The sequence below is a fragment of the Anomaloglossus baeobatrachus genome, chromosome 1 (assembly GCF_048569485.1).
Source record: "Anomaloglossus baeobatrachus isolate aAnoBae1 chromosome 1, aAnoBae1.hap1, whole genome shotgun sequence".
Taxonomy (NCBI): Eukaryota; Metazoa; Chordata; class Amphibia; order Anura; family Aromobatidae; genus Anomaloglossus; species Anomaloglossus baeobatrachus.
The window spans coordinates 953,492,149-953,512,851 of NC_134353.1; the positions used below are offsets into that span (position 1 = coordinate 953,492,149).

A 20,703-nucleotide genomic window follows, 5' to 3' on the forward strand; every position below is an offset into this window, starting at 1 on the left:
CGCACCTAACGTGAACTAAAATCAGCCGAGTTTTTTTCAGCCCAGTCGGACCGATTTTACTCGCATAGATGTGTTTCCACCCTTATAGGAACCTGACAACACAATGATACCGTCATCACCCAGAATCCTCCAGTGCCGTCCTGTATAATGTCCCAGCATTCCCAGCAGTGTCACCTCTCCAGTCAGCAGCTCAAGCATCTTGTTGATGAGTTCTAGGATCTTCTGGTCATTGATGTCCTCATGAATCCGGGGGTGAGGTGGAGGCCCCGGGATTGGGCTCAGGGATTCTCCCCGTCCTTCAGACACAGGGGCCTGACAGCGATCACTAGAGGTCTTCACTACTGTGTAATCCTGAGTGTGGAGACATTAATAATATCACTACAGACATTTCCAGAGTCCATCACCTCCCCGGTCATATCCTCTGTTATCCCCATAGATAATGATGTAATGTGATGACATCAGAACCTCTCACCTCCCCGGTCATATCCTCTGTTATTCCCATAGATAATGATGTAATGTGATGACATCAGAGCCTCTCACCTCCCCGGTCATATCCTCTGTTATCCCCATAGATAATGATGTAATGTGATGACATCAGAGCCTCTCATCTCCCCGGTCATATCCTCTGTTATTCCCATAGATAATGATGTAATGTGATGACATCAGAACCTCTCACCTCCCCGGTCATATCCTCTGTTATTCACATAGATAATGATGTAATGTGATGACATCAGAACCTCTCACCTCCCCGGTCATATCCTCTGTTATCCCCATAGATAATGATGTAATGTGATGACATCAGAACCTCTCACCTCCCTGATCATATCCTCTGTTATTCCCATAGATAATGATGTAGTGTGATGACATCAGAACCTCTCACCTCCCCGGTCATATCCTCTGTTATCCCCATAGATAATGATGTAATGTGATGACATCACAGCCTCTCACCTCCCCGGTCATATCCTCTGTTATCCCCATAGATAATGATGTAATGTGATGACATCAGAGCCTCTCACCTCCCCGGTCATATCCTCTGTTATTCCCATAGATAATGATGTAATGTGATGACATCAGAACCTCTCACCTCCCCGGTCATATCCTCTGCTATTCCCATAGATAATGATGTAATGTGATGACATCAGAGCCTCTCACCTCCCCGGTCATATCCTCTGTTATTCCCATAGATAATGATGTAATGTGAAGACATCAGAGCCTCTCACCTCCCCGGTCATATCCTCTGTTATCCCCATAGATAATGATGTAATGTGATGACATCAGAGCCTCTCACCTCCCTGGTCATATCCTCTGTTATTCCCATAGATAATGATGTAATGTGATGACATCAGAGCCTCTCACCTCCCCGGTCATATCCTCTGTTATCCCCATAGATAATGATGTAATGTGGTGACATCAGAACCTCTCACCTCCCTGGTCATATCCTCTGTTATTCCCATAGATAATGATGTAATGTGGTGACATCAGAACCTCTCACCTCCCCGGTCATATCCTCTGTTATTCCCATAGATAATGATGTAATGTGATGACATCAGAGCCTCTCACCTCCCCGGTCATATCCTCTGTTATCCCCATAGATAATGATGTAATGTGATGACATCACAGCCTCTCACCTCTCCAGTAAGATGGAAGATTATCTCCAGATTCAGGCTGAATATCTTCTCCATAATTTTGCCTTCGTCTTTATTCATCATTTATGGGTCAATCAAGAAAAATAAAAAGAAAACAGAGAAATGTTTTATTGTAATGAGGATGAAGTGATGTTAACAAAAAATCAACTAAAAACACAAAATATGTGAAGATAATAAGGGGAAATCATTGGAGGCAATAAACTGTAGGTTTCTTCCGTCCTCTTTCAGCGCCGACTGAATCTGATCTGAGGAGACTCCAACACTTTCTTAATGGTCCTAAAATTGTCCAGCTTTAAAGGAGTTAAACATAAATCATGTTTCCCTCTCCCTCATGTGTAGTGCGGGGTCTGTCGCTCTCTCTCTCCCTCATGTGTAGTGCGGGATCTGTCGCTCTCTCTCCCTCATGTGTAGTGCGGGGTCTGTCGCTCTCTCTCTCCCTCATGTGTAGTGCGGGATCTGTCGCTCTCTCTCCCTCATGTGTAGTGCGGGGTCTGTCGCTCTCTCTCCCTCATGTGTAGTGCGGGGTCTGTCGCTCTCTCCCTCATGTGTAGTGCGGGGTCTGTCGCTCTCTCTCCCTCATGTGTAGTGCAGGGTCTGTCGCTCTCTCTCCCTCATGTGTAGTGCGGGGTCTGTCGCTCTCTCTCCCTCATGTGTAGTGCGGGGTCTGTCGCTCTCTCCCTCATGTGTAGTGCGGGGTCTGTCGCTCTCCCCCCCATGTGTAGTGTGGGGTCTGTCGCTCTCTCTCCCCCTATGTGTAGTGCGGGGTCTGTCGCTCTCTCTCCCCCCATGTGTAGTGCGGGGTCTGTCGCTCTCTCTCCCCCATGTGTAGTGCGGGGTCTGTCGCTCTCTCTCCCCCCATGTATAGTGCGGGGTCTGTCGCTCTCTCTCCCTCATGTGTAGTGCGGGGTCTGTCGCTCTCTCCCTCATGTGTAGTGCGGGGTCTGTCGCTCTCTCTCCCTCATGTGTAGTGCAGGGTCTGTCGCTCTCTCTCCCTCATGTGTAGTGCGGGGTCTGTCGCTCTCTCTCCCTCATGTGTAGTGCGGGGTCTGTCGCTCTCTCCCTCATGTGTAGTGCGGGGTCTGTCGCTCTCCCCCCCCATGTGTAGTGTGGGGTCTGTCGCTCTCTCTCCCCCTATGTGTAGTGCGGGGTCTGTCGCTCTCTCTCCCCCCATGTGTAGTGCGGGGTCTGTCGCTCTCTCCCCCCCATGTGTAGTGCGGGGTCTGTCGCTCTCTCTCCCCCCATGTGTAGTGCGGGGTCTGTCGCTCTCTCTCTGCCCCATGTGTAGTGCGGGGTCTGTGGCCCTCTCTCCCTCATGTGTAGTGCGGGGTCTGTCGCTCTCTCCCTCATGTGTAGTGCGGGGTCTGTCGCTCTCCCCCCCCATGTGTAGTGTGGGGTCTGTCGCTCTCTCTCCCCCTATGTGTAGTGCGGGGTCTGTCGCTCTCTCTCCCCCCATGTGTAGTGCGGGGTCTGTCGCTCTCTCTCCCTCATGTGTAGTGTGGGGTCTGTCGCTCTCTCCCCCCCCCCATGTGTAGTGCGGGGTCTGTCGCTCTCTCTCCCCCCCCCCATGTGTAGTGCGGGGTCTGTCGCTCTCTCTCTCCCCCCCCATGTGTAGTGCGGGGTCTGTCGCTCTCCCCCCCCCCCATGTGTAGTGCGGGGTCTGTCGCTCTCCCCCTCCCCCCCGCATGTGTAGTGCGGGGTCTGTCGCTCTCTCCCCCCATGTGTAGTGCGGGTTCTGTCGCTCTCTCTCCCCCCATGTGTAGTGCGGGGTCTGTCGCTCTCTCTCCCCCATGTGGTGTAGTGCGGGGTCTGTCGCTCTCTCTCCCCCCATGTGTAGTGCGGGGTCTGTCGCTCTCTCTCCCCCCATGTGTAGTGCGGGGTCTGTCGCTCTCTCTCCCCCCATGTGTAGTGCGGGGTCTGTCGCTCTCTCTCCCCCCATGTGTAGTGCGGGGTCTGTCGCTCTCTTCCCCCCCCCCCATGTGTAGTGCGGGGTCTGTCACTCTCTCTCCCCCATGTGTAGTGCGGGGTCTCTCCCCCCCCATGTGTAGTGCGGGGTCTGTCGCTCTCTCCCCCCCCCCATGTGTAGTGCGGGGTCTGTCGTTCTCTCCCCCCCATGTGTAGTGCGGGGTCTGTCGTTCTCTCCCCCCCATGTGTAGTGCGGGGTCTGTCGCTCTCTCTCCCCCATGTGTAGTGCGGGGTCTGTCGCTCTCTCTCCCCCATGTGTAGTCCCTCCTCCCTTGAGGGAGGGATTGTTCGGCAGTCACAACGACGCTGCCGTAGCGATAATGTTCGCTGTGGCAGCGATCACACGATATCGTATGCACGACGGGGGCGGGTGCTTTTGCGTACGATATCGCCAGCAATTGCTAGAAATATCGTAGCGTGTAAAGTCCGCTTTACAACTAGCAAGGGAGAAACCTAAAAGTGTGCAGTGCAAGTGCTGTGAGAATGCAGAAGCCGGCAGTCCCCTCATCTCAAACCTGCACAAGCCCTTCAATTATAAAATTCAGCCCTGTAGCATACCCAATCCTAACAGCGTGTAATATACTCACTGTCAGGATTCGGCTCTGCTTGCTGGTTCCAGCAGTCATCACATGGCCACTCCACTCATATGTGATTTTCATACTTACGGTCATCTGACAATTCGCTTTTCTTCTTACCGCTCTCTTTTTCACTGATCATTGAAAGAATTAGGAAAAGCAGCTCGGCATCACATGACTAAGTATGAAAATCGCATGAATGATTGGTCACATGATGACTACTCAGACTATGGGAGCGGAGTGCCGAATGGAGGCGGAGCTGGGCAGGGGCGGGGCTGGGGCCTGGGCGGAGTCTCAAGGTGGCCCGAAAATTTTGCCAGTATGGGGCCCTGAAATTCCTAGTGGCGGCCCTGCATGCTGTACATGGCAACGGGCAACACACAAAGAAGGGAATTTTGTTTACTTACCGTAAATTCCTTTTCTTCTAGCTCTAATTGGGAGACCCAGACAATTGGGTGTATAGGCTATGCCTCCGGAGGCTGCACAAAGTATTACACTCAAAAGTGTTAAGCCCCTCCCCTTCTGCCTATACACCCCCCGTGCTCTCACGGGATCCTCAGTTTTGGTGCAAAAGCAAGAAGGAGGAAAAAATTATAAACTGGTTTAAAGTAGATTCAATCCGAAGGAGTATCGGAGAACTGAAACCATTCAACATGAACAACATGTATACACAAAAAAACAGGGGCGGGTGCTGGGTCTCCCAATTAGAGCTAGAAGAAAAGGAATTTACGGTAAGTAAACAAAATTCCCTTCTTCTTTGTCGCTCTATTGGGAGACCCAGACAATTGGGATGTCCAAAAGCAATCCCTGGGTGGGTAAAGAATACCTCATAATAGAGCCGTAAAACGGCCCCTTCCTACAGGTGGGCAACTGCCGCCTGAAGGACACGTCTGCCTATGCTGGCATCCGCCGAAGCATAGGTATGCACCTGATAGTGTTTCGTGAAAGTGTGCAGGCTCGACCAGGTAGCCGCCTGACACACCTGCTGAGCCGTAGCCTGGTGCCTCAAAGCCCAGGACGCGTCCACGGCTCTGGTAGAATGGGCCTTCAGCCCTGAGAGAACCGGAAGCCCAGCCGAACGGTAGGCTTCGAAAATTGGCTCCTTGATCCACCGAGTCAAGGTTGATTTGGAAGCCTGTGACCCTTTACGCTGGCCAGCGACAAGGACAAAGAGTGCATCCGAGCGGCGCAGGGGCGCCGTACGAGAAATGTAGAGTCTGAGTGCTCTCACTAGATCTAACAAGTGCAAATCCTTTTCACATTGGTGAACTGGATGAGGACAAAAAGAAGGTAAGGAGATATCCTGATTGAGATGAAAGGGGGATACCACCTTAGGGAGAAATTCCGGAACCGGACGCAGAACCACCTTGTCCTGGTGAAAACCATGAAAGGGGCCTTGCATGACAGCGCTGCTAGCTCAGACACTCTCCGAAGTGAAGTGACTGGTACTAGAAAAACCACTTCCTGCGAAAGGCGTGAGAGAGAAATATCTCTCATTAGCTGGAATGGTGGTTTCTGAAGAACATCAGCACCCTGTTCAGATCCGAAGGTTGTAACGGCCGCTTGTAAAAAGGAACGATGTGACAAACCCCCTGCAGGAACATGCGTACCTGTGGAAGTCTGGCTAGGCGCTTCTGGAAAAAACACAGAGAGCGCTGAGACTTGTCCCTTAAGGGAGCCGAGCGACGAACCCTTTTCCAGTCCAAATTGAACGAAGGACAGGGAGGGGGGCAAGGCAAATGGCCAGGGAGAAAAAAACCCTGAGCAGAGCACCACGACAGGAATATTTTCCGCGTCCTGTGGTAGAGCTTGGCGGACGTTTGTTTACTAGCCTGACTCATAGTGGCAATGGCTTCTTGAGATAATCCTGAAGACGCTAGAATCCAGGACTCAATGGCCACACCGCCAGGTTGATGGCCCCAGAATTCAGATGGAAAAAACGGCCCTTGAGACAGCAATTCTGGTCGGTCTGGCAGTGCCCCCGGTTGGCCGACCGTGAGATGCCACAGATCCGGGACCACGACCTCCTCGGCCAGTCTGGAGCGACGAGGATGACGCGGCGGCAGCCGCGGCAGTCTGCCGTGATCTTGCGTAACACACTGAGCAACAGTGCCAACGGTGGGAGCACGTAAGTAAGCTGAAACTGCGACCAGTGTTGAACTAAGGCGTCTGTCGCCATAGCTCTGGGATCTTAAGACTGTGCCATGAACGTCGGTACCTTGTTGTGGTGCCGGAACGCAATTAGGTCGACGTCCGGCATGCCCTAGCGGCAACATATCTCGTGAAACCCGTCCTGGTGAAGGGACCCTTGCTCTGCGTCCATGCCCTGGCGACTGAGAAAGTCTGCTCCCAAGTGTTCCACGCCTGGGATGTGAACTGTGGATATGGTGGAGGCTGTGGATTCTATCCACAGCAGAAGCCGCCGGACTGTAAGCCACCGCTGTGGAGTTGTCCGACTGAATTCGGATCTTCTTGCCTTCCAGCCACTGCTGGAACGCTTTTAGGGCGAGATACACTGCTCTGATCTCCAGAACATTGATCAGAAGCGAGGACTCAATGGTGAGTCCACGTACCTTGAGCCCTGTGGTGGAGAAAAAACTGCTCCCCACTGAAACCGACTCACGTCCGTCGTGACCACTGCCCAGGATGGGAGAAGGAAGGAATTTCCCCTCGACAATGAAGTGGTATGCCTGAGAGAGGTAGACGTTCCTGTTGAGGAACGTCGGTTTCCTGTCTCCTTGCGTAGGAGTCCCTTTGGAGAGGACGCTGGTGAACACTGCGTGAAAGGGACTGCCCCCATTGCTGCCACCATCTTCCCGAGGAAGTGCGTGGGGCGCCTCAAGGGGAGTGACTGACCTAGAGATTGCACCCCCGTCTGTAGTGAACGGTTTGTTCAGCGGAAGCTTCACTATCGCTGAGAGGGTATGACAACTCCATGTCAAGATATGTCAGCGATTGGGCCGGTGTCAGATTTGACTTTGGAAAATTGATGATCCACCCGAAAGTCTGGGGAGTATCCAGAGTAGCGGTGAGGCTGTGCTGGCATGCCTCTTGAGAGGGAGCCTTGACCAGCAGATCGTCTAAGTAAGGGATCACCGAGTGACCCTGAGAGTGTTTGTGGAGCAGTTTTAGGTCCAGGACAGGACGGAAAGATCCGTCCTTCTTGGGGACCACAAACAGGTTGGAGTAAAAACCGTGACCCTGTTGCTGAAGAGGAACCGGGATCACCACTCCTTCTGTCTTCAGAGTGCCCAGCGCCTGCAGAAGAGCATCGGCTCGCTCGGGAGGCGGGGATGTTCTGAAAAATCAAGTCGAAGGACGAGAGTTGACTCTATCCTGTGACCGTGAGACAGAATGTCTCACACCCAACGGTCCTTAACCTGTGGCAGCGAAAAGTCTGAAAAGCGGGAGAGCCTGCCTCCGACCGAGGATGCGGTGTGAGGGCCGTAGGTCATGAGGAAGCCGCCTTGGTGGCGGCACCTCCTGCGGTTTTTTAAAAGCGTGCCTTAGACCGCCATGGATCGGAGTTCCTCTGACCCTTCTGAGGACGACTGGGCGAGGAGAATTGGGACCTGCCCGCGCCCGGAAAGGACCGAAACCTCGACTGTCCGATTCTCTGTTGGGGTAATCTTGGTTTGGTCTGGGGTAAGGATGTTTCCTTTCCCAGGATTGGTTGATGATTTCATCCAGCCTCTCACCAAACAAACGGTCGCCAGAAAATGGCAAACCGGTTAAGCACTTTTTTGGAAGCTGAATCTGCCTTCCATTCCCGAAGCCACAAGGCCCTGCGTATTGCCACCGAATTGTCGGCTGCAACTGCTGTACGGCTCGCAGAGTCCAGGACAGCATTAACAGCGTAGGACGCAATGCCGAAGTTTGAGAGGTTACAGACGCCACTTGCGGCGCAGACGTACGTGTAAGTGCGTCAATTTGCGCCTGACCCGCTGCAATAGCTTGGAGCGCCCATACGGCTGCGAATGCTGGAGCAAAAGACGCGCCGATGGCTTCATAGATGGATTTCCACCAGAGCTCCATCTGTCTGTCCGTGGCATCCCTGAGCGAATCCCCATCTTCAACTGCCACTATGGATCTAGCCGCCAGTCTAGAGATTGGAGAATCCACCTTGGGACACTGAGTCCAGCCCTGACCACGTCAGGGGGGAAGGGATAACGTGTATCCTTAAAGCGCTTGGAAGAAACACTTATCCGGACAAACTCGGTGTGTCTGGACTGCCTCTGAGACGTCAGAGTGATCCAGAAACCTACTCGCTGTACTCTTGGGGGACCTTGAAAAGGTGACCCTTCTGCTGGATGAGCTGAGAGAGAAACATCCAGCATCATTTTTATGGACGCAATAAGAGCATTCACTATGGCGTCCGTCTCAGGGATATCAAGGTAGAGAGCGGCATCAGGATCAGAACCCTGATCAGCTACCTCCTCTTCTGATACAGAGAGTCATTTCTCTGAGACCCTGAACAATGTGATGAGGTCGAGGGGGTTGTCTAAGCGAGCTCGCCTAGGCGGTCTGGGACTGCGGTCCGTGTCAGAGACTTCACCCTGGGATCTATGAGACACCCCGGGGGAACATTGTTGTTCCAACTGAGGGGAATAGAGGGCAGTGTTGTACAGTGCCCATGGTCTGAGATACCAGTCTGGACTGCAAGCTTCTAGTATTTTAGCCATAGTCTCAGAAAGTCTCAGTAAAAACTGCAAACTCAGTCCCTGTCACCTGGATCTGTTTGGTTGTTGTCCCTGGGACCCCTTGAGCAGAGGCTGAACAAATGCCACAGGGGTCCACCATGAGGGTCAATGGAACCTGCCGGATTGCACATGCGGCGCTGGCAGCGTAGTAAGCCTGTGTTTTGTTGCTCCTTGAGCCACACCACAGGGTATATGACCAGGAAATTGACTGTGCACCATACAGTGTAAAGTATAGCAAAGATGTAAACTCTAAACACACTACTACACCAGTGTAATCAGCACCTCAGGTGCTGCTTACCGCCCGCTTAAGGCGGTTGTGTGGCCCCTTGAACTCGTGCCTGGGTCCCCCAGCGTTTGTCTCCCCTCTGCAGCGTCCTAGGAGCTGACAGTAATGGCTGCCGGCGTCCTGAGGAGATGAGGGAGTCGTGGGCGTGACCGAGAAAGTGCGGGAGTTGGAGTCACACGGTACACAGTGAGGGGGGTGGAGTATGCAAAGCATGCTCCAGCCCTCAGTGCTGCTCGTCCTGTGCAGCGTCCCGCCCTTCCCCTGACTGGCAGGGCTGAGGGCGGGAAGAACGGAGACTAGGCCCAAAAAGCCGGGGACTCTAGTTATAAGCGCGGCCGCCGTAAAAGCGCGGCCAGCGCAGAGTCCCCGGCGCACTACAAGTCCCAGCCGCGCCTAAGTAAAAACAATGGCGGCGGCGGTCAGCGCGGCCGTCCCCATACACAAATACACTCAGCACCGCTGCAGTGTATAATGGCACCAAAGGCGGTCAGCGCCGCAGTCCCCGGTGCACTAGCACACCCAGCAATGCTGGAGTGCTGCTGTGCGCGGTCCCCACGGGGACACAGAGTACCTCAAAGATGCAGGGCCCTGTCCCTGATCGATACCCGGCTCCTATCCAGCAGGCTCCTCAGGAGTTGTGGATAAGTACGGTCTCAGTGCCTGGAGACCGATCCTGGATCCCACTTCACCCAGAGCCCTAAGGGGGATGGGGAAGGAAAGCAGCATGTGGGCTCCAGCCTCCGTACCCGCAATGGATACCTCAACCTTAACAAACACCGCCGACAAAAGTGGGGTGAGAAGGGAGCATGCTGGGGGCCCTATATGGGCCCTCTTTTCTTTCATCCGAAATAGTCAGCAGCTGCTGCTGACTAATCTGTGGAGCTATGTGTGCAGGTCTGCCTCCTTCGCACAAAGCAAAAAAACTGAGGATCCCGTGAGAGCACGGGGGGTGTATAGGCAGAAGGGGAGGGGCTTAACACTTTTGAGTGTAATACTTTGTGCAGCCTCCGGAGGCATAGCCTATACACCCAATTGTCTGGGTCTCCCAATAGAGCGACAAAGAAATACAGATATAAATTACAGTGAATAAACCAATCCTCACAGACGGGTACAGAAGGGAGCGGACCCTGCCCTCGGGGGCTCACAGTCTACAGGGTAATGGGGAGGAGACAGTAGGTCGGGGATACAAAAATATAACACTGACAGACGAGTACAGAGGGGAGCGGACCCTGCCCTCGGGGGCTTACAGTCTACAGGGTAATGGGGATGAGACAGTAGGTCGGGGATACAAATATATAACACTGACAAACGGGTACAGAGGGGAGCGGACCCTGCCCTCGGGGGATTATAGTCTACAGGGTAATGGCGGGGAGACAGTAGGGCGAAGATACATGTGTATAACACTGACAGACGGGTACCGAGGGGAGCGGACCCTGCCCTCGGGGGCTCACAGTCTACAGGGTAATGGGGAGGAGACAGAAGGTCGGGGATACAAATATATAACACTAACAGACGGGTACAGAGGGGAGCGGACCCTGCCCTCGGGGGATTATAGTCTACAGGGTAATGGGGAGGAGGCAGTAGGTCGGGGATACAAATATATAACACTGACAGACGGGTACCGAGGGGAGCGGACCCTGCCCTCGGGGGCTCACAGTCTACAGGGTAATGGGGAGGAGACAGAAGGTCGGGGATACAAATATATAACAATCAACTGTACAAATCAATACGTAGAATTAGGCCATGTTGGACATTGGCGACAATGAAAGAAAAATCTCTTGTATCCGAGTCCCGTGCGTTTTAGGTGTAAAAATTGTATTTCTGCATTTACCATAAATTCCTCTCTCATTGAATACATTGGAGGACACCGGAGGAGGATGTGGATTACACCGCACTGTTCTCTCCGTCTCTAAGGTGGGACGACGGGGGGCAATTACACCCAGCGCCGATAGTCACAAGCTGTGTATGAGAAACAAAGATTAATAATACAGAGTTCCCTGGGCGAGCCCCCCTTAACGTGCAACACGGGCCCCTGCAAGCCCCCCAAAGTGCAGCATCACCCCCTGTGTAGTGCGAGCCCTCCCCAACGTGCGGCCATTCCCCCTGCGAGCCCTCCCCAACGTGTGGCCTCCCCCAGTGCGAGCCCCCCCAACGTGTGGCCTCCCCCAGTGCGAGCCCCCCCAACGTGTGGCCTCCCCCAGTGCGAGCCCCCCCAACGTGTGGCCTCCCCCAGTGCGAGCCCCCCAACGTCTGCCCTCCCCCAGTCCGAGCCCCCCAACGTGTGGCCTCCCCCAGTGCGAGCCCCCCAACGTGTGGCCTCCCCCAGTGCGAGCCCCCCAACGTGTGGCCTCCCCCAGTGCGAGCCCCCCAACGTGTGGCCTCCCCCAGTGCGAGCCCCCCAACGTGTGGCCTTCCCCAGTGCGAGCCCCCCATCGTGTGGCCTTCCCCCGTGCGAGCCCCCATGTGCAGCCTCCACAACATGCGGCCTCCCCCCTGCGAGCCCCCTCAACATGCGGCCTCCCCCCCTGCGAGCCCCCTCAACGTGCAGCCTCCCTCCATGCGATTCCCCAACATGCAGTCACTCTCCATGCGAGCCCCCCCAAACAGCCAGTGCCGCCCCCTGCCCAGTGCGAGCCCCCCTAAACGTGCAGCGTCGCCCCCTGCGAGCCCCCCCCAAACATGCAGCGTCGCCCCCTGCCCAGTGCGAGCCCCCCCCCAAACATGCAGCGTCACCCCCTGCCCAGTGCGAGCCCCCCCCAAACGTGCAGCGTCACCCCCTGCACAGTGCGAGCCCCCTCAAAACGTGCAGAGCCACCTCCTGCCCAGTGCGAGCCCCCCCAACCGTGCAGCGTCGCCCCCAGCCCAGTGCAAGCCCCCCCAACCGTGCAGCGTCGCCCCCTGCCCAGTGCGAACCCCCCCAAACGTGCAGCGTCGCCCCCTGCCCAGTGCGAGCCCCCCCAAACGTGCAGCGTTGCCCCCTGCCCAGTGCGAGACCCCCAAACGTGCAGCGTCACCCCCTGCCAGGGCAAGCCCCCCCAAACGTGCAGCGTCGCCCCCTGCCCAGTGCGAGCCCCCCCAAACGTGCTGCATCCCCCCTGCCCAGTACGAGCCCCCCCGAACATGCAAAGTCACCTCCTGCCCCTGCTGCTCTGTGCCCCCAACACTGACAGGAGACACTGCTCTGTGCCCCCCAACACTGACAGGAGACGCTGCTCTGTGCCCCCCAACACTGACAGGAGACGCTGCTCTGTACCCCCCAACACTGACAGGAGACGCTGCTCTGTGCCCCCCAACACTGACAGGAGACGCTGCTCTGTGCCCCCCAACACTGACAGGAGACACTGCTCTTTGCCCCCAACACTGACAGGAGACGCTGCTCTGTGCCCCCAACACTGACAGGAGACGCTGCTCTGTGCCCCCAACACTGACAGGAGACGCTGCTCTGTACCCCCAACACTGACAGGAGACGCTGCTCTGTGCCCCCCAACACTGACAGGAGACGCTGCTCTGTGCCCCCAACACTGACAGGAGACGCTGCTCTGTACCCCCCAACACTGACAGGAGACACTGCTCTGTGCTCCCAACACTGACAGGAGACGCTGCTCTGTACCCCCAACACTGACAGGAGACGCTGCTCTGTGCCCCCCAACACTGACAGGAGACGCTGCTCTGTGCCCCCCAACACTGACAGGAGACGCTGCTCTGTACCCCCCAACACTGACAGGAGACTCTGCTCTGTGCCCCCCAACACTGACAGGAGACGCTGCTCTGTGCCCCCCAACACTGACAGGAGACGCTGCTCTGTGCCCCCAACACTGACAGGAGACGCTGCTCTGTACCCCCCAACACTGACAGGAGACGCTGCTCTGTGCCCCCCAACACTGACAGGAGACGCTGCTCTGTGCCCCCAACACTGACAGGAGACGCTGCTCTGTGCCCCCAACACTGACAGGAGACACTGCTCTGTGCCCCCCAACACTGACAGGAGACCCTGCTCTGTGCTCCCAACACTGACAGGAGACGCTGCTCTGTGCCCCCCAACACTGACAGGAGACGCTGCTCTGTGCCCCCCAACACTGACAGGAGACGCTGCTCTGTGCCCCCAACACTGACAGGAGACGCTGCTCTGTGCCCCCAACACTGACAGGAGACGCTGCTCTGTGCCCCCAACACTGACAGGAGACACTGCTCTGTGCCCCCAACACTGACAGGAGACGCTGCTCTGTGCCCCCAACACTGACAGGAGACGCTGCTCTGTGCCCCCCAACACTGACAGGAGACGCTGCTCTGTGCCCCCCAACACTGACAGGAGACGCTGCTCTGTGCCCCCCAACACTGACAGGAGACGCTGCTCTGTGCCCCCAACACTGACAGGAGACGCTGCTCTGTGCCCCCCAACACTGACAGGAGACGCTGCTCTGTGCCCCCAACACTGACAGGAGACGCTGCTCTGTACCCCCCAACACTGACAGGAGACGCTGCTCTGTACCCCCAACACTGACAGGAGACGCTGCTCTGTACCCCCCAACACTGACAGGAGACGCTGCTCTGTGCCCCCAACACTGACAGGAGACGCTGCTCTGTGCCCCCAACACTGACAGGAGACGCTGCTCTGTGCCCCCCAACACTGACAGGAGACGCTGCTCTGTACCCCCAACACTGACAGGAGACGCTGCTCTGTGCCCCCAACACTGACAGGAGACGCTGCTCTGTGCCCCCAACACTGACAGGAGACGCTGCTCTGTGCCCCCAACACTGACAGGAGACGCTGCTCTGTGCCCCCCAACACTGACAGGAGACACTGCTCTGTGCCCCCCAACACTGACAGGAGACGCTGCTCTGTGCCCCCCAACACTGACAGGAGACGCTGCTCTGTGCCCCCCCAACACTGACAGGAGACACTGCTCTGTGCCCCCAACACTGACAGGAGACACTGCTCTGTACCCCCCAACACTGACAGGAGACGCTGCTCTGTGCCCCCAACACTGACAGGAGACGCTGCTCTGTGCCCCCCAACACTGACAGGAGACGCTGCTCTGTGCCCCCCAACACTGACAGTAGACGCTGCTCTGTGCCCCCCAACACTGACAGGAGACGCTGCTCTGTGCCCCCCAACACTGACAGGAGACGCTGCTCTGTACCCCCCAACACTGACAGGAGACGCTGCTCTGTGCCCCCCAACACTGACAGGAGACGCTGCTCTGTGCCCCCAACACTGACAGGAGACGCTGCTCTGTACCCCCAACACTGACAGGAGACGCTGCTCTGTGCCCCCCAACACTGACAGGAGACGCTGCTCTGTGCCCCCCAACACTGACAGGAGACGCTGCTCTGTACCCCCCAACACTGACAGGAGACGCTGCTCTGTGCCCCCAACATCCAGCCTGACACCCCAGAGCTATCACTAATGAGGAGAAGCGGAATATTCCCCACCTCAGGATCAGGCATCAGGATCCGTCCGCTCTGCACAGCCAGAGCCCTGCCCACAACTCTGCCCTGCCCACAACTCTGCCCCGCCCACAACTCTGCCCCGCCCACAACTCTGCACAGCCCGAGCATTGCCCCGCCCACAGATCGGTTCAGCCTAGAAAATACAGACCACGCTAAATAAAGACACGCCCCCAACAGTAGATGAATACGCCCCGGAAGTGACGTCACAACCTGCAAGCAGCCTGTATTCTCTAGCATCTATCCTGCTGTTTCCCACCCGCCGCTCTGCCCCGCCTCTTCCGCTGACGTCACCCCTCAGGAAATCTGCAGGACGTGTCCTCCCCCAGCACAGAGCGGAGAACTCCAGATCCCAGCGCTCTGCAGAGACACAGACTCCCTGCACCACAAGTCCCAGCCACACTAATGTCACACTGCGCCTGCGCCCCCAGTGCTGGCCACAGAGCAAGTGCAGCGCCACCTACAGGCAGAAGCCGGGAATAAGGGTAAATGCCGGATCCTCTCCGAGTTGTTTCCTGTGAAGTTTCCGTTATTTTCTCTTCTCATCTTTTCTCCATTCAGATTCCTCCAATAAAGAATCCTCTGAAGAAAAGAGGCAAAATGGCGGCGAGGATCATTCCCCTCACCCTGGAGCTCCTCTCCCATCTTACTGCAGAGGTGAGAGGCTGTGACGTCACCACATGACATCATTATCTATGGGGATAACAGAGGATATGACCGGGGAGGTGAGAGGCTGTGACGTCACCACATAACATCATTATCTATGGGGATAACAGAGGATATGACCGGGGAGGTGAGAGGCTCTGATGTCATCACATTACATCATTATCTATGGGGATAACAGAGGATATGACCGGGGAGGTGAGAGGCTCTGACGTCACCACATTACATCATTATCTATGGGGATAACAGAGGATATGACCGGGGAGGTGAGAGGCTGTGATGTCACCACATTACATCATTATCTATGGGGATAACAGAGGATATGACCGGGGAGGTGAGAGGCTGTGACGTCACCACATTACATCATTATCTATGGGGATAACAGAGGATATGACCGGGGGGGTGAGAGGCTCTGATGTCATCACATTACATCATTATCTATGGGGATAACAGAGGATATGACCGGGGAGGTGAGAGGCTGTGACGTCACCACATGACATCATTATCTATGGGAATAACAGAGGATATGACCGGGGAGGTGAGAGGCTGTGATGTCATCACATTACATCATTATCTATGGGAATAACAGAGGATATGACCGGGGAGGTGAGAGGCTCTGATGTCACCACATTACATCATTATCTATGGGGATAACAGAGGATATGACCGGGGAGGTGAGAGGCTGTGACGTCACCACATTACATCATTATCTATGGGGATAACAGAGGATATGACCGGGGAGGTGAGAGGCTGTGACGTCACCACATTACATCATTATCTATGGGGATAACAGAGGATATGACCGGGGAGGTGAGAGGCTGTGACGTCACCACATTACATCATTATCTATGGGAATAACAGAGGATATGACCGGAGAGGTGAAAGGCTGTGACGTCACCACATTACATCATTATCTATGGGAATAACAGAGGATATGACCGGGGAGGTGAGAGGCTGTGATGTCATCACATTACATCATTATCTATGGGGATAACAGAGGATATGACCGGGGAGGTGAGAGGCTGTGACGTCACCACATTACATCATTATCTATGGGGATAACAGAGGATATGACCGGGGAGGTGAGAGGCTCTGACGTCACCACATTACATCATTATCTATGGGGATAACAGAGGATATGACCGGGGAGGTGAGAGGCTCTGACGTCACCACATTACACCATTATCTATGGGAATAACAGAGGATATGACCGGGGAGGTGAGAGGCTCTGACGTCACCACATTACATCATTATCTATGGGGATAACAGAGGATATGACCGGGGAGGTGAGAGGCTCTGACGTCACCACATTACACCATTATCTATGGGGATAACAGAGGATATGACCGGGGAGGTGAGAGGCTCTGACGTCACCACATTACATCATTATCTATGGGGATAACAGAGGATATGACCGGGGAGGTGAGAGGCTCTGACGTCACCACATTACACCATTATCTATGGGAATAACAGAGGATATGACCGGGGAGGTGAGAGGTTCTGATGTCATCACATTACATCATTATCTATGGGGATAACAGAGGATATGACCGGGGAGGTGAGAGGCTCTGATGTCACCACATTACATCATTATCTATGGGGATAACAGAGGATATGACCGGGGAGGTGAGAGGTTCTGATGTCATCACATTACATCATTATCTATGGGAATAACAGAGGATATGACCGGGGAGGTGAGAGGCTCTGATGTCACCACATTACATCATTATCTATGGGGATAACAGAGGATATGACCGGGGAGGTGAGAGGCTCTGACGTCACCACATGACATCATTATCTATGGGGATAACAGAGGATATGACCGGGGAGGTGAGAGGCTGTGACGTCACCACATTACATCATTATCTATGGGGATAACAGAGGATATGACCGGGGAGGTGAGAGGCTGTGACGTCACCACATTACATCATTATCTATGGGGATAACAGAGGATATGACCGGGGAGGTGAGAGGCTCTGATGTCACCACATTACATCATTATCTATGGGGATAACAGAGGATATGACCTCGGAGGTGAGAGGCTCTGATGTCATCACATTACATCATTATCTATGGGGATAACAGAGGATATGACCGGGGAGGTGAGAGGCTGTGACGTCACCACATTACATCATTATCTATGGGGATAACAGAGGATATGACCGGGGAGGTGAGAGGCTCTGATGTCATCACATTACATCATTATCTATGGGGATAACAGAGGATATGACCGGGGAGGTGAGAGGCTGTGACGTCATCACATTACATCATTATCTATGGGGATAACAGAGGATATGACCGGGGAGGTGAGAGGCTCTGATGTCATCACATTACATCATTATCTATGGGAATAACAGAGGATATGACCGGGGAGGTGAGAGGCTCTGATGTCATCACATTACATCATTATCTATGGGGATAACAGAGGATATGACCGGGGAGGTGAGAGGCTGTGACGTCACCACATTACATCATTATCTATGGGGATAACAGAGGATATGACCGGGGAGGTGAGAGGCTCTGATGTCATCACATTACATCATTATCTATGGGGATAACAGAGGATATGACCGGGGAGGTGAGAGGCTGTGACGTCATCACATTACATCATTATCTATGGGGATAACAGAGGATATGACCGGGGAGGTGAGAGGCTCTGATGTCATCACATTACATCATTATCTATGGGGATAACAGAGGATATGACCGGGGAGGTGAGAGGTTCTGATGTCATCACATTACATCATTATCTATGGGGATAACAGAGGATATGATCGGGGAGGTGAGAGACTCTGATGTCATCACATTACATCATTATCTATGGGAATAACAGAGGATATGACCGGGGAGGTGAGAGACTCTGATGTCATCACATTACATCATTATCTATGGGAATAACAGAGGATATGACCGGGGAGGTGAGAGACTCTGATGTCATCACATTACATCATTATCTATGGGGATAACAGAGGATATGACCGGGGAGGTGAGAGGCTCTGATGTCATCACATTACATCATTATCTATGGGAATAACAGAGGATATGACCGGGGAGGTGAGAGGCTCTGATGTCATCACATTACATCATTATCTATGGGGATAACAGAGGATATGACCGGGGAGGTGAGAGGTTCTAATGTCATCACATCATTATCTATGGGAATAACAGAGGATATGACTGGGGAGGTGAGAGGCTCTGATGTCATCACATCATTATCTATGGGAATAACAGAGGATATGACCGGGGAGGTGAGAGGCTCTGATGTCATCACATCATTATCTATGGGAATAACAGAGGATATGACTGGGGAGGTGAGAGGCTGTGATGTCATCACATTACATCATTATCTATGGGGATAACAGAGGATATGACCGGGGAGGTGAGAGGTTCTGATGTCATCACATTACACCATTATCTATGGGGATAACAGAGGATATGACCGGGGAGGTGAGAGGCTGTGACGTCATCACATTACATCATTATCTATGGGGATAACAGAGGATATGACCGGGGAGGTGAGAGGCTCTGATGTCATCACATTACATCATTATCTATGGGGATAACAGAGGATATGACCGGGGAGGTGAGAGGCTGTGACGTCATTACATTACATCATTATCTATGGGAATAACAGAGGATATGACCGGGGAGGTGAGAGGCTGTGACGTCACCACATTACATCATTATCTATGGGGATAACAGAGGATATGACCGGGGAGGTGAGAGGCTCTGATGTCACCACATTACATCATTATCTATGGGAATAACAGAGGATATGACTAAGGAGGTGAGAGGCTGTGACGTCACCACATTACATCATTATCTATGGGGATAGCAGAGGATATGACCGGGGAGGTGAGAGGCTGTGACGTCACCACATTACATCATTATCTATGGGAATAACAGAGGATATGACCGGGGAGGTGAGAGGTTCTGATGTCATCACATTACATCATTATCTATGGGAATAACAGAGGATATGACTAAGGAGGTGACAGGCTGTGATGTCACCACATTACATCATTATCTATGGGGATAGCAGAGGATATGACCGGGGAGGTGAGAGGCTGTGACGTCACCACATTACATCATTATCTATGGGGATAACAGAGGATATGACCGGGGAGGTGAGAGGTTCTGATGTCATCACATTACATCATTATCTATGGGAATAACAGAGGATATGACCGGGGAGGTGAGAGGTTCTGATGTCATCACATTACATCATTATCTATGGGGATAACAGAGGATATGACCGGGGAGGTGAGAGGTTCTGATGTCATCACATTACATCATTATCTATGGGGATAACAGAGGATATGACCGGGGAGGTGATGGACTCTGGAAATGTCTGTAGTGATATTATCAATGTCTCCACACTCAGGATTACGCAGTAGTGAAGACCTCCAGTGATCGCTGTCAGGCCCCTGTGTCTGAAGGACGGGGAGGAACCCTGAGCCCAATCCCGGGGCCTCCACCTCACCCCCGGATTCATGAGGACATGACTGACCAGAAGATCCTAGGACTCACCCACAAGATGCTGGAGCTGCTGACTGGAGAGGTGACACTGCTGGGAATGCTGGGACATTATACAGGACGGCACTGGAGGATTCTGGGTGATGACGGTATCATTGTGTTGTCAGGTTCCTATAAGGTGTCAGGACGTCAGCGTCTATTTCTCCATGGAGGAGTGGGAGTATCTAGAAGGACACAAGGAGCGGTACAAGGAGGTGCTGATGGAGGAGCCCCAGCCCCGCACATCACCAGGTAATAGACAGGACTGAATACACCCGGCCTATAATTATCTGTATGTAATAATGATGTCCGTCCTGTCTGTGTCTCCTGCAGGTCTCTCCAGTACGAGGACGACCCCAGAGAGATGTCCCGCTCCTCCTCCTCCTCCACAGGATCCTCAGGTAGATGGAGATCTCCCCTATGAGGTGTAGACGGCTGTGACCTCCTTGTGTTCAGTCTTGTTTTCTCCTCCAGTATTAGATATTTTATACTTGTGTAATGAGAGCGGTGGAGACGGCAGGATCACAGCTGACCACAGACCGCACATGTCCGGATCTTATCTCCATTATTCCCGGGGACTTTTACAATATTTTGTTTTGCAGCTTTTGGATCCGGATAAAGATCTGAGTAATATTAATTCTCCAGAGAGAAATGTGAGGGGCGATCAGCGGAGTAACGAGGGGATTCCTACAGATCACCGCCCCGGTGAGGCTCTTAGATGTATAGTCACTTTTTTGGCCAAAATCTTGCTCCTTTATGATGCAATACTGTTATGTGATGTCACAGGTTGTGGATTTATAATGTGGATGATAAGATACAGCCGGGGATGAATTATACTAATGTGACTGCGGCCGGTTTCTTCATCATCCGCGGTCAGTCCTGATGAAGAAAAAGTATTTGTCCAATTT

At 53.6% G+C, this 20,703-nt stretch overlaps 1 protein-coding gene and 1 long non-coding RNA gene across 2 annotated transcripts in view; one reads left to right on the top strand and one right to left on the bottom strand.

Moving 5' to 3' along the window:
* Positions 1 to 277: 277 nt before the first annotated feature.
* LOC142257546 (uncharacterized) lies at positions 278 to 14,671 on the bottom strand. The gene is made up of 4 exons (XR_012727640.1): positions 14,603 to 14,671; positions 11,001 to 11,128; positions 1,629 to 1,696; positions 278 to 351 (listed from the first exon to the last, which is right to left on the bottom strand). It is a non-coding gene; the product is annotated as an uncharacterized LOC142257546 (long non-coding RNA).
* Positions 14,672 to 14,877: 206 nt separating this feature from the next.
* Positions 14,878 to 20,703, top strand: part of LOC142257384 (uncharacterized) — a 349,194-nt gene continuing 343,368 nt past the window's right edge. The window contains exons 1-6 of the mRNA XM_075329463.1: positions 14,878 to 15,102; positions 15,179 to 15,274; positions 19,665 to 19,841; positions 19,924 to 20,047; positions 20,129 to 20,196; positions 20,398 to 20,500. Of these exons, the coding sequence (XP_075185578.1) occupies positions 15,218 to 15,274; positions 19,665 to 19,841; positions 19,924 to 20,047; positions 20,129 to 20,196; positions 20,398 to 20,500 (529 nt within the window). The 5' untranslated portion in view covers positions 14,878 to 15,102; positions 15,179 to 15,217. The remainder of the gene's footprint in view (positions 15,103 to 15,178; positions 15,275 to 19,664; positions 19,842 to 19,923; positions 20,048 to 20,128; positions 20,197 to 20,397; positions 20,501 to 20,703) is intronic.